The sequence below is a fragment of the Pleurodeles waltl genome, chromosome 1_2 (assembly GCF_031143425.1).
Source record: "Pleurodeles waltl isolate 20211129_DDA chromosome 1_2, aPleWal1.hap1.20221129, whole genome shotgun sequence".
NCBI classification, from domain to species: Eukaryota; Metazoa; Chordata; class Amphibia; order Caudata; family Salamandridae; genus Pleurodeles; species Pleurodeles waltl.
In genome coordinates, this window is record NC_090437.1 from 1,310,932,138 (window position 1) to 1,310,948,618 (window position 16,481).

The following is a 16,481-nucleotide window of genomic DNA, read 5'->3' on the forward strand; positions in this document are numbered from 1 at the left end:
TCCTTTGGAAGCCTCAAGCTCTCATGAGAATTTCTCATCCAACTGTGAGAGCAGTGTCCTCTCTGCTCAGCCCAATGGCATCCTGAATATTTCTCACACCAAATGCCTGTCTCCATATGAGACCCCTACAGAAATGCCTTGAGGATCAATAGAACCAAGTGACAGGCAATTGGGAGGACAAGGTTCAGCTGTCCCATCATGCCAAACTGTCTCTGAAATGGTAGTGCTGTCCTGCCAACATCCTGCAAGGAACACCATTCCATCAGGAGATTCCTCCTCAAACCATAATCACGGGTGCCTCTCTTCTGGGATGGGGAGCCCCCACTATATTTAAATTCAAGGCAAGTGGTCCCAGAGAGAATCTATATATAATATCAACCTCCTCGAACTGCGAGCATTTCATCTGGCGCTGAAAGCGTTCCGTCCATCATTCAGCTCCATTTCCCTGCTTGTCCAGACAGACAATACAGCACCCATGTACTCCCTCAACAAGCACGGAGTAACGAGGTTCAGGCCCTTGTCACATGAAGCCCAGGCAATCTGGACATGGCTTCTGGCCAGGAACTTATCGATAACTGCTACTCACCTTCCAGGAGTGCAAAATTCCCAAGCCGATTCTCTCAGCAGACCCCTTCAAGAAAATCACGAGTGGGTTTTAAACGTCAGTCGTTCAAGACATATTTCAGTGGTGGGGAACTCCAGACATAGACTTGTTCGCAAACCGCAGAAAATGCCAAATGCTGAAGCTTCGCCTCAAGATACTTACAACCAGGGACCCTGGGGAATTACCTATGGATCAATTAGTCCAGCATATTTCTCAATGCTTTTTCCACCAATTCCCCTAATTCCGGCAGTCCTCATCAAGCTATCTCAGTTGAGAGCCAAGATGATACTCATAGTTCCGGAGTGGCCACGTCAGTGGTGGTTCACGAACCTCCTTCATCAATCCATCCATCAACATCTCAAGCTGCCATGCAGACTTGATCTATTAACAAAATTCGGAGTTCATAGTAAAAATGTCCTTCACAAACCTCTTTTTTCAGAATCTCTGTCATCAAGTATTTTTTAGAGGGTTTGAAGAAAGTTTTTCCTCCAATTAGATGCCCTTCTCCTTCATCGGAGCTAAATATAGTTCTTTTACGCCTTAAGCAAAACCCTTTTGAGCCCATACGTAAGACCTCTCTCCAACATTTATCTTGGAAAACCGCTTTTCTAGTGCCCATTACATCTGACTGCAGAGTTAACGAAATTCAGGCACTCTATTCAAATGTATAGTTTGGGTAAGAAGGCTATAGCAGCTCTCGCTAACAGTTGGGTACACTTCAAGTGCCCCAGACATTAGAGTACCACTCTTCTGACAGGCACAAAAATATTGAGGACCCCCAAGCTCACTAGAAGAAAAATGCAAGGCTGTACAGAAAATCTTATGAGGACAGGATCGGCATTCACTCTCAAGGCAATGCAGAGGGCTTTCATCCCAGTACTGCCAAACCAAAATCTCTCATCTATCCACAACTCTGGGCAATGCATAGTAATGTATTTGCAGCAGAATTTAACTGTTTTAATGCAGTGGATGAACCATTCACGTCAACCACATTACCTTGTTAGTGCAGTGGACTTGAATGGTTTGTCCTCCACACTAAAGGAGAAAAATCTTCTGGAGCAAGTACCAGAAGGATTTTGCTTCTAGAAATATAATGTTGGCATGTGAGGGAAGAACTATCCTCATGTCCAACATTAAAAAAAAAAAAAAAAAATCAGTTTGTTGGGCAGCGGGCAAAAGGTAAAGTCTGTCTTCTAAAACCATTTGCTTCAACTAGCTTCACTTTGATTGGTGCTTGGAAGCTTAACTTTGGATTTACCCCCAGTGTGCTTCATTGGGGGTGGGGTAGAATATACCCTAGTATATTTAGAAAGTAATTAGAGGCGGGGGGACAGCTACCCTGTATCAGACCATACCACCATTTCTTAATCCCAACTCTTTCTGCCCTCCTCACCTGGGGGTAATGGAGTTGTTGGATGAGAGACTTTATTAACATCTAAGCTGCGCAAAGAAGGCAGAAAGCCCAGGGGTATTAATACAATTTTTAAAAAGGGATTAAATGAAGGGCTTGAAAAATCTACTCGGCCACTTGCTATGGCTAGTCATATTTTCTACGGTCGAGCTATTTTTAGAACCTACTTGCCCCTTCTGGCGAGTGGACAAAGAACAGGTGTTCTGTTCAGTCAGAAACTGAATTAGCAATTAAGATGCCTTTAAATCTTATTCTTGTAACATTTGCTCTGTGTTCAGAGACAGAGGTCAAAAGTCAGTTTGTCTTCTTGCATTGCAAATACTTTTCCTTGTGACTGCAGAGTTCCAGAACTTTGAAAGGTGAACTGAAAGTCTGGCGGTATCAAGGCTTTCTTAGCGCACAACATTTATATAACTAAGTCAACTTTACAAACATTTCAAAATATATTTCAGTAGCCGTGAAAAAACTGAACACTTTATTTGGTGATGAGCAAATGATAAATGTTTTCTGAAACCCAATTTTCACAGATTATTGTTAAAATACTATATAGTTTTATCAGTAAAGCTGCAAGTTAGTGGGAAGGTTTTTGGAAATTTACTGTCTGTAAATGACAGTGCACTACCACATCATGCTTATCAAAAGTATACTTATCAAAAGTGAATGATTAAACATAAACTGAGAAACACTCCTGCCCGGATGGCAAAGCTATGCATGGATCATGTGTACCCTATATGTGGGCTAGGTATATTATACATGTAGCAAACGTTTAGTGTATTTAATCAAACAAAAGAGGATCTTTTTTACAGCAGAAATGCTGAACTCACATATTTGAAGGTGCACTCATATGTGAGAATGAAGAAAAAGGCGACTGTAAAATATAATATTTGCCTAGGATCACACAATTTGAGACCCGTTTCCGAGTCAAGTACATTACAGTCAGTTTGAGTAGATTATTCAAGCTACTCGACCTTCAGGTCTAGTAACTTTTTAATGATTTTTTGAGGCGTGATGTGGTGGCTGGCCCATCCAGACAACTGGCTGCAGTCCCACTCCTAAAGCTCCAACAGTCTGAAAAATGCCCTCAAATACATGGTAGTATGTGTAGCCCCCAAATTCAGAGTTATTCAGATAACCACTATTGAACACTGTGATCGATACACAATGAAAAGTTATTGTATGCTGCAGCTCTGTTGGCTTTGGGTATGTTTTAGACAACCAGCATTTACTATATATCCCTGCGACCAGAATGGTCGGACAATTGTACCGGTATTACATTTGTAAATTGGCCATTGTGGCAAAAAAAATTACAAATGAAAGTTGTCACCTATTTTTGTTCTTTTTCTCTCGACTTTCATTTTTTTTTTTTTATTCACTGATTGTTTTTATTAATGAAAAACATGAATGATCTACATAAATTACCTTTTGCTGAATTAGAAATGTATTAAATGCATAGCTTTCGGGATACGCCCCTGGGTTTCACACCAGTTTTCACCACAAATTGTAAATAGGCAGAAACCACAATATATATATATGGAAAATGGACTATCATTTAAAAATGCAAAAACTATGGTTAAAAAGCTGATGGCAAAGCCCTTTTCCTTCATTTTTTTCTGAAACCAAAAATTAGTTACATTTTGGCTGTTTTCTCTGTTTCCTTCAGGGAAATGCACAAACCTGTGTACCTTTAGAATCCCCAACATGTTTGTAAAATAAAAAAAAAGGATGCAAATTTGTCCTGGTGAACATTTGTGGCAATAGTTACTAAGGCCTAAGCCCGAAGTGCCTCAAACATCAAAAATGGGCTCCACACAATGGGAGGAGTAAGCCTCAGCAGCTAGGGGGCTAAATACAAATTATGATTTCTCTGCCAGTGTGTGCTTCAAGCCCAAATTGGCTGTTCCTCGCGGTCTCACGGGATTGCAGTAAATCATTGTCGCAAGGATAATGATCAATCGCTCAAAATTGCCTTTAACTAGCAGTGCTAACAGCAAGCACTCAAGCTGTCCTTTCGGTGCATCTCCAGCCAGGTGTATAGAATGCGGGCACCAGTTTTGGCTAAATATCCCATGGACTGTTCACTGAAATCGGAGGCAATGCCTTCAAATTAAAAAGCATTGTCAATGCCAGTAGGTCTTGCCTATGGGTGAACTACTGACTTTGTCAGTGAGGTGGGGGTGGTGAATGGGAGGGCAGGTGGTTGGTGGCGAATGTGATTGTGGGAGGAGTAGGGGGTGGGGAGTAGAACAGTAAAAAAAACGGCGCTATGAAGCAGCCAGTGCTGGCCACATCATTGCCCTCTTTTTCCTTTTCTGTTGGGAGGTGGGAGCAGAAACAGGGACAGGTGTGCTGAAACTAGGACTGGGCTGGTTAGGGAGTCGAAGAAATGGGCAGGTGATGGGAAGGCGAAATAGCTACGGGTGGAAGGAGAAGAAATGGATGGGGGCTGGGAGGAAAAAAGAAGCAACTAGGACAAAGGCGGGTGTTAGATAAAAGAAGCAACATGGATGGGGGTGTGGGGACGGAAAAGAAGCAATATGGTGGGAGGAGTATGGAAAAGAAGCAACAGGGGAAGGGAAAATAAGCAACGTGTGGGGGAAGAAGTATGTGTAGTAGTGCTTGGGAAATCACCCGAAAACACAAGCATTCATTTGCAGTTTTTGAACACAAAAACGTAGCTCCAAAAACAGAAGCCGTGGAAGGACTCAAGTACTTGGTTCATGCTCCAGGGGAGGGCCAAACACCTGACTGTCATGCTGTGACAAATGAGAGCGACACCGAAGCTAAGAAGTGGTAAGCATTTTGGTGGGCTGTAAGCCCACTGTATGTAAACAACATGCCTGGCAGAGATATAGCGCATGCACTGTCTAGGCGAGACCTAATAAAAATCTGCTTTACTGGCATTTTCAGAAACCGGCTGTCAATCACAAGGACTTGAACACATTTTATACCATATTGCTGTTGCCTAGTCTGCTATACTGCTTAAAAATGGGGCGATTACTCAGCTCCATTGGTCTGCAACTAAGAGTGATCTACTCAATCCCATCTGGCCCTTATCCATCCAAGCAAGAGCTCAGTAACGGATGGCCCTCTTCGTGGGAAGTGGGTGGTGGTGCTAGCCTTTATTTTATTCTATTTTACCACGGCCTTCAACACAATTGACGACAAATTACTGACCTCATGATTAAGCTACGCAGATTTTTTTATTACAATATTATTTTGGCTGCAGTCGTTCCTTTTGCTCAGATCTCGGGCAGTCACTTCACCTTCTTTTGGCTCTGGAGCTCTGAGGCTGAACCAGGTTTACCGCAGGGTGCCTATATTTTCGGGTGATTTTTGGTGAAACACTGGTGAGTCATTTGCTCAAAATTCCACACAAATATAGGGTAGTGAATCTCTGATGTTTCCAGCTGCTGCCCTTTGTGAATCTGGTTCTGTGTTATTTGTCTACTGGATCCAGACAGGATTTAGATTTGATTTAGTAGTGGCAATAGAGATGTCCTAACTTGGTTCTCTTTTCTTTATTTGGATTTGTTTGATTACATAAGAAGGTTTCTGTATCCAGAGAGCATGCATGAAAGTGCCATGAAGAATTTGGGTCTGTACAAGTGGTTCTGTGCTTTTGTATGATTGGTCCTGTTGATGTATTTTTTTATCTAGTTTGCTATCTTTATTCTAGTTTGCTATTTTTCTTGGCCGCTGGACACATCACACCTGGACAGTGGACCACACATGACAGGTTCTCACCTAACTTCAGCTGTTTAATTTTTTTTTCTGTTTCAGGCAAAGGACAAGGAGCGGTGGGTGAATCTCTTCTCACAGTTCTGCAACAAGACTGCCAATGAGGAGGAGGAGATTGTCCACAAACTTCTGGGAGACAAATTTAAGGTACGGCTACACGTTCTCAGAAAATATGGTTCATGTAGGTTTTTGTGTTTCTGCTAATTAGGTTCCCTCTAATTTGCTGTGATCAGTTGATGTACCCCAGTCCATCCTCGCCCTCGTTGGTTCTTTTTGTTCATTCCAATAATGATCATAGGAATTAGATTTTTTACACAGCTCTTCAGATTGCTCTTTAGCCACATCTAAGCACCATAAAGGTTAGGTGTTGCTGTCGCTCAATTTCCTGGTACTCCACACACTTATTCTATTTTTATTTCTTGAATTTTAATTCTGAATCTTCATTGTTTTACTTTTCAGTTTCTTGACTGTAAAATAACTTTTATTCCATTGTCCACCAGTGACACGTTTGTAACATTTCAGGAAGTAGAGAAAAGATCCCCAAAGTAAGAAAATGATGTGGAATATTGTTTCATCCCAACTCCAGCAGATGTGTGATTGATTTTGAACAAATTGCTGTATCCTGAAGCTTCTAGTTCGATGCAATGCCAAATTTGGGGGTGCTTAAAAATAGACCAGGAATTTCCAGCTCTAGAAAAAATGAAACTGGAATTCTCAATTCTTTCTTGGCAAGGAATCAAAATTTGGGTAAGGAATTCATGGAGACTCAATCATTGTCATGTTAACTGCAGCCAAACCCCATGTGGAGGTGCAGCCGAAATGAATCGCTACACTATGTTAAGCTGCATAAACCGGCGATTTAGCTAATGGTGTGTCCATAGCTATCGCACCTTGCCCTGAGTCGCAGGTGGAAAAAATCATTTGTTAAGGCTGCTCAGGAGGAGTTCTGGGTCCAAAAGGCCTCCCTCAAGCTCTGTTCAAATTGAACACAAGGTTCTGGTCGAAAAAGTTAACCCCACTTTATAACCATGTACTAACAAATGAGCAAGTGCCAGACTTACGGCGTGGAGCAATAACCCACCACATTGTAAGGGTAGGGATGATGCGGACCTGGCAAACAACTGGCAGGTCTCACTATTTGAAGTAGAAGCCAAGTATTTCAGAGGCCTTCTCTACGATTTGGAGAAACGGGTTTGTGATGACAAAATAGTTCCTATGACCCAACCAGGATTTAGAGAAGGCATGGGCACTGTATCTAACTTACTTGCCCTTTCAGTATTTTTTGTGTTTTGTGGACTTTAAATCTGCATTCAACCTGGTGCCCGGAAGAGCACTGCTGGCCAAGTTATCGAGACCGGGTATTCTATTGGGTATTTCGTCACCCTTGTTAAGAGGCATAACCCTCCTATATACCCGTTCATGGCTAAAGGCAAGGTCCGGGATGGAAGCACAGTCTAGAGAAAGATCCACACTACTACTGGAGTAAAACATGGATGTGTCTTATCTCTGCTTTTGTGCAACATTATTTTTGGAAACCTGTCCAAATCAGTAAATTTTTGTTCTGCTCATCCTCAAAAAACAGGGGGTCATGCCATGTCTAACCTTTTCTACGCATACATCATCTTACTGTTGAGCCAAACAGGAACTGCTCTTCAATGTCTGCTGAATGTCCTCAACCAGCGCACACATTCAGACAATCTTGAAGTGAACCTCAAAGAAACTAAAATCTTGATTATGGGAAACATTTTATTTTAAAAAGGGGGTTTTGGATGACAACAAAATCAAGAGTGAAGTGGTGTATAAACAGCTAGGAGTATTGATGGCCATTGCTGCCCTTTTCTGCCTGCCCCTCAAGCAATGCACCAAAATAGAGCTTCTGGACCCCTCGATGCATTTTCTGCCCTGTGGCACAAGTTTCAGGGCCTGACTTTTAAACAGATTTTAAATATCATTCAAGGGAAGTTGATTCCAACCATCGGTTATTCTACACTGCCAAGATGCAAAATATTTTGAAACCATATAATGTCATATATAAATTTATCGGAGGGTATTTAGTCTCCCACTTTACGTCTTGCCTAGTCTGTTGTGTCTTGAATCCATACTGGTCAACCAAACCATCGCTCAGCTAGGGGCTTTCATGAGGATTTGCTTGCTATTACGGAAAGCATGGCCTGATACACTACATCATTTGCTGAGGTAGGAAATAACAACTATCGACGACAAGACTCGGGTTCCTCACTTCATAAAGAAAGCCATGTCAGTTTTACATATAAGGATTTTTTGGGACGTCCAGGTGGGCTAAGGGACTTTCAAGAACCTTCTTAGAAAAAAATATATGTGCTCTCTCATCTGGTGGACCAAAAAAAATAGCAAAGCGGGTACCGCCTGGACATTAATTTACATCTATTATTCACTCACGGTTCAGCCCTGCATGGGCTTTAGCTATTAAAGGACCCTAAAGATGAGGTTCATGTAGTTTCAGTTTGGAGGGCTTCCATTCTTGAATCTTGCACTAAAATGGCTAAACTGCAGCCCTATAAAGCGATGCAGGCTTTACGATTATGCAAGAGAATCCTTTGAACATTTACTCTGCATCTTCCCATGTTTGCTGTTTGAAAGAAGGCGCTGGTTGAACCAGCTGTTTATTACATTGTACATTTGCTTCTGTAGAAAGGCAGTGGTGATGTCAGTGCAAGGAACAAATTCCATGTTAAGTGTCCAGTTTGTGAAACCCCGACTGTAACTGAAAAGAAATTGAAAAGGACATGGGCAAGTTTGTAAATGATTTCTAACATACTTTTAGACTTGCTTCTTATTAGCAATAATTCTCGACTTGGCTATAAGCTGATTATAAATGCAGTGGGTTTAATTAACTGAGCGTTAATAAATATTTTTACTTTCTGTTTAAAAAAAAAAATAGTCAACAGGCACAATCATTTATTTCATCTTCCTCCATCCTTACAGTACTCTTCACCCATCTGTTTTGCCTCTGAAAATGTCTTACTCCACTTTGCTCCATTATGTTTTGTATAAAATGCCCAAATGACCTGTATCCTTGGACCATGGAAACCTCATGTTTTCTGAATGAGCAGATAATGTAACTTTCCTGGACTATTGAATGGATGTTGACGAATTCCCTGCACTAAGGCGGCCTGTCTTATGCCACTGTCCTACATTAGGTGAAGACTGGGCCTTCTTTGGACTAGGCTGTGTTGCTCTTTGAAGAGGTTAAGACTTTCATGTCTAGCCCTCAGATAGGATGCATAATCACTGGACTTTGGAGGGGCTGCTGAATCCCAGGACTAGAGGAGGATGTGTCTTTCCTGGACCTGAGGGAGTCACCGCTTTCCCTGACCTCTGGGAGTCTGCGTCTTCCCTGGACCTGGGGGAGGCTGCGTCTTTCCTGGTTGAGGCTGTGTCCTCTCTGGGAGAGACTTCACCATCCACAGACCTGAAGGAGGCTGTGTCCTCCCTCGATCTTGTGGGGGGACCATGTATGTCTCAGATGGAGCTGCATGCCTTGTAGCAGGGGGTGCATGTATTACGGGGGGTGGATGTCTTCCTTGAAAAAAAGAAAAGAAGAAGTTGCATGTTGTTGCTTTATTGGGGTAGGAGGGGAAGGAAGTATGTGTTCTTTGTAATCGGATAGTGCTGAATGGCTTCTCTAAGCAAGAATGAGGCTATGTCTTCCTTGAAGAAAGTGACTATTGCTATGTTTTTTTCCAGACGTGCCTCAGGTTGTGTGTTTCTTTGAAAAGGCAGCAGCATGCCTGTGAGAGGAAGTTGGGTTCCACGGACAAAGGGAGAACTTCATCTTGTTCCTAATGCACTGGTGTATGCGTGTTTTTTTTTTCCTTGGAGGAAATGACTGGGATGGTATGTGTTCTTCCGACAAGATGTAAGGCTTCCTCAAAGGAAGGAGGAGTCTTGTTTTCCAGGTTGAGTAAGTTAGGGTGGGATATCTTCTTGGAAGAAGACTTCTGGTCTTCTTTGGAAAAGGGGATCACATTGGATTGATGGCAATGTCATATTTTTACTGAAAAGGCCATGCCTAGAAGAGGGAGAGACTGTATTACTTGGAGGTAGTAGATACATATACCATCTTGTTCTGGTACACACTACCATTCTGATCCAGTGGGGAGACGTCCCTCCAGTCTGTCCCTGCATGAGTGAGGCTGTACTGTCACTGGCTGGGAGTTGAGGTCATGTCAGAGTGGAGAAGTGTGGCTCAATGGTTAGAGCGGCAAACCCTGAAGCAGAGATCTGGCTCAAGACCAGGGTTCAAGTCCCGCTTCGGCAGGTCTTGGGCTCAATTCCCCTTGACCAGATAATTCTCGCCTCGGTGCCTAATCTAATTCATGGGTCCCACTCTGCAACTCTGGGCAATAGCTTGCTTAATCTCCACAACGGCCCCAACAGCGCTTGGATGCCTGGCTTCACCCTGGGGGTGCTCAGGAGTGGGTGCCTCACAGGGAAAAGCCAGGAGGGGTTCCATAGCGGTATGAGTACAGCGCCTTGAGACCCTAACGGGTGAGTAGTGCGCTATACAAGTGCTAATTTACATTACATTACATCTCCATGTAAGGGGAATGGAGGAGTAGACAAGCCTATTGTATCTCCATAAGAGAGGATGAGTGAAAGGCAAGGCACCCTCAGACTAGAGGGAACTGAATGGTATCACCTGAGACAATTCAAGGCTATTCAGTCGCCAAATGAGAAAGGACCATTGGTTCTATCCGGAGGAGATGGATAAAGCCCTACAATATTCTTGGCAAGGTAGAGAACATCCCTTTTGCAGGTGAAGGTGACCACCTGGTCTAACACTGAGTGGGAAGTTTGGTTCCTCTTTACAGCCAAGTTCCAAAACTGCCCTTATCACGAAGTAGGTTCTGACCGCTAAATATGTTGAGACTTCACAATAAAAGACAGCCGTCCATTTTCCTTTGGTGTTTTCCTTCTCCAGGGCCAGCTCGATCTTCTGCGTGGACTCTTTGTGGATGCCATCTATGAAGAACGTGTTGGCAGGGTGAGTGATAAGTTTTTACAAACTGCAAATGAATGGTTTCCTAAGTAATATTGTATGGAGGAGCCAATGTACAGTTCAGCTAGGAAGCCGTTGGCTTTCTGCCTTGAAGGCCATTTAGCCCACACAGTTGCGCTCAAAAACCCCTTTAACATGCCTTCCCCAAGATAGTGAGTTCATAGAATAAATGTTCCCAACAGCACTGCAAATCGATCCTCTAAGCACCCGCCTCCTTGGCAGCTACCCAGTCCTGGCCATTCAGACCTTCTGCTCCTCATACCTCAACTTTCCACCTCTTTCCCTAAACCCTACTATCTTTCTCACGTTAAGTTCACCCTCATTTCGGCGTCATGCCACTCTCACTTCAGCCTCACCCTCAGCTTAACTAAATTTTTCCTCACCTCTTCTGTCTCATCCCTTCCTCACTTCATGCTCGCTTCTATCAACATCAAGTCAGCCTCATCCCATCCTTGCCTCCCCACTCACTGCACCTCTTCTTGCCTCACATTTACCTCCTCACCCCGGCTACCCATTTCATGCCTTTTAATGTTTATAATGTCCCCCTGCTTCACTCCCCCACTCCAAGTACTTGTGAATATCAGTGCTGCTCCCAGTGTCTCCAGAAATGGGTGAGACCCTTCAGGGGAGGCCTTTAGAACTGCATGCTGTACTTTATATGTGAGTTTCAGAGCTATGGACTATGCCATAGGTGTCGTCTTGAGTTGCATACATTGTGCAGAGCTTACCCCAGAACGTGACACAGATTCAGCACTACACTCAATCTAAATATGGCCCATAAAAAATACTGTAATGAAAGCACTGAGTTTTAACTGAACAGTCGCTTTAAGCCTTTATGCTGGCCTTACTTTATGCTGATATGTGGCGCCCATGAAGCGTTAGTCCATTTATGCTTTTGCGCAGTACAAATATGTCCTGATCGAAATTCCATAATTCACTGCTGTGATGTAACAAGTGGAAATCAAAAGTCCATCACATTGGAAATGCTTGCTTCCCTTGCCCTGAATACCACTTTTCCCTTTCAGCATGGGCCTCTGCAGGCCTCCGCTGACTGGAAACTTCAAAGCTTCATGACATGCCTCTCATAGAGACGGTCAGCGCAGGCCCGGTGTTAATTTCTGCTCCATAGAGCGCAGAGAGCACCACCTTGGTGGCGAGGTAGAAGGGAAGGTACAGAGGCTTGTGGGGATGAGTGGAGGAAGGATTGAAGAGAGGGTTGTGTGGGAGGATGGCCAACCACCAGTTTGAACAGGAGGGAAGGGCGCAAATGCTGAGGGTCGTAGGGGTTTTGGCAGGGGGCCATGTGTTTTTACACTTTTTCTGGTGGAAAGGTGGGATGGCCAGAGAATGGTTGGAATGATGGCAGGACACCACAATTAATATTTGGGGATGGGGAGGGCAGATACAGGTGAGGAATGTTGCGGGTGGCTCCATCATGATTCCTCTAATCTGCATAGCTGATGTTATCCAAAGGTGGATTAAAAGGAGGGCCTGTACATAACACCAATAGAAAGACTGACAACTGTGTATAATAGGCCTTTGGTCTCATCTGTTTTGATGTCTTCAGAGCTCCTCTGAGAAAAAACATCCCCATCATTCACAGTTCCTTATCTATAATTCTGTATGTTATACAAGTGTCCCATGCGCATCCACTTTTGTCAACGGGCTTTTCTAAATGCCATTCTTCACTGTAATTGCATCTCAGCTGAGAAGCAAAAGCTTATTCCCCCTGCTCTGATTTAACATTGCTCAGTTCGGGAGCTGGAACCAGCCTGTTACAGTCCAAATGTATTATTTATTTTTACGTCCAAACTACCACAATTGAAAAAGCTTGTACATGATAGTGGACAGGTTTAGAATCCGTAGAACATAAAATTGTAGATGTATAACTGAATAAATGGAATATTTTTCTCCTTGTCTTAATAACTGGCGTTATAAACCGCTCCAGTTTTGTTCTCTCCTCTAGTTCAAGTTTCTCAGAAACTCTGTGGAAAAAACATCAACGTTATTCACAGTTACCCATCAACAGTTTTATATATTAATAATAATACAAAGCAGAAATCCAGCACTGACTCGTATCCCAAAATAAGGCCCAATTAGTGGCTTGTAGAGTGTTAAAATGACCCCTGTTATATTGACCTTTTCTGTTTACAATATAGGTCTTTTGTCCATCACTGCCTAGTTATCTTGTTTGCGGTCTTTGAGATCTGTTATTGTCTCCTTACAGTGGTTCACACCTGAAGGATTCCAGTCTCTCTTTGCCCTTGTTGGAACAAATGGTCAAGGTATCGGAACAAGGTAATCCTACTTGTCAGTTTTCTGCTCATTTCTTTCTTTCCCTCGGAGTGGTCTCTGTCCTGTTCTCTGTGAACTCCAACCTGTTTGTACTTTTGTATAAATGTAACTGGATTTTATGAACTTTACTTTGATTGGGGGCTTGTAAAAACAGACTGCTCTTTTCAGCTGCACCTGGCTTCAACAACGAGGTCATGGATGTCTTGGCTAGTCCAGTTTTGTAACAACTGAGAGGACTCTTTGTAGAATTGGGACACATAGGGGGTCATTATGAACACGGCAGGATTTCCCGCCGTGTTCGTGCTGGCAGTCTAAACACAGCCCGCCAGCCCGTTGAAGACCCCGCCGGCCCAATAAAAAACATTACGCTGGGTTGGGTGCCGGAATGCGGTGCCTGGAGATCGCTGACAGCTCCACAGCAGCACCCGTCGCACATATCACTGCCCGGCTGGGCTGTGCACGGGGGCTCCAGCACTGCCCAAGTGCTCGGGCAGTGCAGGGGCCCCCAAGTGAGCCCTGGAACACCCCTTCTGCCAGCCTTTCCATGGTGGGAGAAACCGCACCCTCTTTAGGATTCCAATAATCAAAGCATTCATGGAATGCCTTAAACGGGTCATTCCACCAAGAGTGCCCCCTGCACCATCATGGAACCTCAATATTGTCCTTACCAGGCCATGGGTCCTCCTTTTGAGGCACTTCACTCATGTCCTCTTCAGTACCTCTCATGATAAGTAGCTTTTTAAATTGCTATCACATCTCTGACGTGTTAGCGAGCTCCAGGCATGAACACTGGAAGAACCATTATTCCAATTTCATAGGGACAAGGTGGTTCTTCACACTAATCCGAAGTTCCTCCCTAAAGTGGTTGATCAATTCCATATTAATATATCCAGTGTGTTACCAGTCTTCCCTCCGCAACCTGACTCATTTGCTGAAAGAGCCCTTCACACTTTATTAATTAAACGTGCATTAATGTTCTACATTGACAAAACTAAAGACTTTAGGAAGACTAAACAACTCTTTTAGCCTTCTCACTACCTCATAAAGGCAATCCATTTTCTAAGAAAAGCATAGTTAGGTGGATAGTAAAATGTATTCAGACTTGTTAAACTAAGTCGAAAGACAACTTCCTGTTTCTTCCATAGCACACTCTACCAGAAAGAAGGTAGCCACTATGGCTTTCCTTGTAAATATACCCATAGCTGACATTTGTAAGGCAGCTATATGGTCTACACCACACACATTTACAAAACAGTATTGTGTAGATGTATTTGCATGCCAGCAAGCTAATGTATGCCAAGCAGTACTAAGAACACTTATTCAAACAACTGTAACTCCCACAGGTTAGCCGTTGCTTTCATGGAGGGATTGCTTTACAGTCTATGCAGAGCTTGTGTATCTACAGCCACACATGCCATTGAACGTAAAATGTTACATCTGTTTGTGGCATGTAGTGCTGTAGATTCACATGCACCCTCCCTCCTCCCTGGACGCCTGTGGCCGTTTCAGTTACCTTATACTTGTATATAGTTGTACATATATAGTTACATTTGCATGGACATCCCTTTCTCTATACTTCCTCTACACTCCTTTTCTCACTCGCCTGCGAGAAAACAATCTTAACTAAAGGAGTCGATGTCCATGCGCAGTATCACCGAGAAGAAGTCACTCAACCCAATGACTCGAAAATGCTTCCATGAAGAAAAACAACTTGCAACACGCCAAACCCAACACTAAATGGCAGGAGCATGCAGAGCTTGTGAATCTACAGCACTACATGCCACGAACAGATGTCTACTGGGTAAGTAACATTTTCCTTCTAGTTTGACTTTGAAGGTAAAGCAGGGAAATTTACCAGACCTATCATAATCTTGGACTTTGTGTGGGAGGCAGGAGCGATTCATCCGCTTGACGTCAGTATATCTAGAGCAAAAATATAAAGGCCCTCATTCTATGCTAGCTTGTTTCTTGAATGGGGTAAACGCTGAAGGCAGTTTCTTCTGCAGTTGCACAACAGTGCTTACAAAACACTTTGGCCACTGATACTGCACCAACTGGTGAAGAGGATAGTCATCTGTATAAGGTGGGTAAATACATGGGTGTATTTGCAGCAACTTCAGCCAAAATTGGCACCGCCTCTGTCATACTGTCACAGTACAGTAGGCAGCTTTAACGTGAAAAATCATATTCATATTTTTTTTATTTTGCTAAACTGCCTGAGCATCACTTTGCTGAGTCCAGCTCTATTCTAAAAAAGGAAGAACTTGTATCCTCAGCCCTTATTGACGCTTTGTTAGATGCTTCTAAGAGTGTCTTTCACCGCATATCCACAGCAATCCTGCTAAGGAAATATGCTATACTGCATACCATTCACGCCGTAAGTCCAATCAGTGGGTTTGGGCATGCCCTTTTCAGACCAACACTACTTTGGCAGTCAGGTAGATGATGTGCTGCAAGCTGTTACTACTTAAAATGATAAAGCCTGACATTTATAAAATTGTCAATGTTATCAATACCAGAGTCAATACTAAGAACAAAAGGACAATTAACAAACCTCAAAATGTCATAGGTGCAGGCCAGGTTTTTACAGATGGGACAGTTGTACTTTGAGTAAGGAGGACACAGTCAGTCCTCTAACAATGCTGATGAAATGCCGTCATAACAAAGTAACCTTTGTTTCTGGTCTTGAGCCTTTTATTTCCTCGCACCCTACAATAGTATGACCACTGCTACCACCCCAGGTGCTTTGAATGTACTGTATGTTTTCTTAGTACAGTATACTCCTTAGAGAGATACAAACCCCATATCAAATGCGTAAATCCTATTGTGTTTTAAGTAATGTTGTTGGTCCTGTTTGTATTTTATACTTATGTGGAGACCTCCACATTACTATAAAATATTTTTTTTTTTGATCAGTCGCATTGCCCTCACAGAGCTGTTTGTCTTCCTGATCCCAAAGTCAACCAACAATAACCATCCCCATGAAAAAGTTAACAGTGACAATGTAACAGTAGGCTTTAAAACTAAACATTTACTATGGATACTTGAAAACTTGAAAACATTTTGGATGAGAATGAGGACGGGCCCCGCAAGTAGCTTCTCACCAGGGCCCCACAAACCTTCTTTACCAGCCACAACTGAAAATTAGGGTATGCCACGACACTCCACTGTGACAGGAGACAGAGAATGTCAGCCTCCATTAGTGGCTAGGTTACAGAGTCAAAGACAGATAATGGACACTTGGCATGGTAAAAGATCGTACCCACTCAATGGACAGATGTTGTCAGAGTCTAACGGCAGATGTGCAGAAATAGTATTTTTGTTCGCCTTCCCTGCGTATACTCAGGGCTCATCCATGCTTGATTTCTTTCTCAGATCCAGAGTCCTGGAGC

General features: G+C 43.2%; 1 protein-coding gene across 1 annotated transcript in view; it reads left to right on the top strand.

The window, feature by feature from the left end:
- The window catches only part of SMYD5 (SMYD family member 5), a 97,859-nt gene that overhangs the window by 29,184 nt on the left and 52,194 nt on the right, over positions 1-16,481 (top strand). The window contains exons 6-8 of the mRNA XM_069205600.1: positions 5,796-5,900; positions 10,717-10,779; positions 13,022-13,092. Coding sequence (XP_069061701.1) covers positions 5,796-5,900; positions 10,717-10,779; positions 13,022-13,092 — 239 coding nt within the window. The remainder of the gene's footprint in view (positions 1-5,795; positions 5,901-10,716; positions 10,780-13,021; positions 13,093-16,481) is intronic.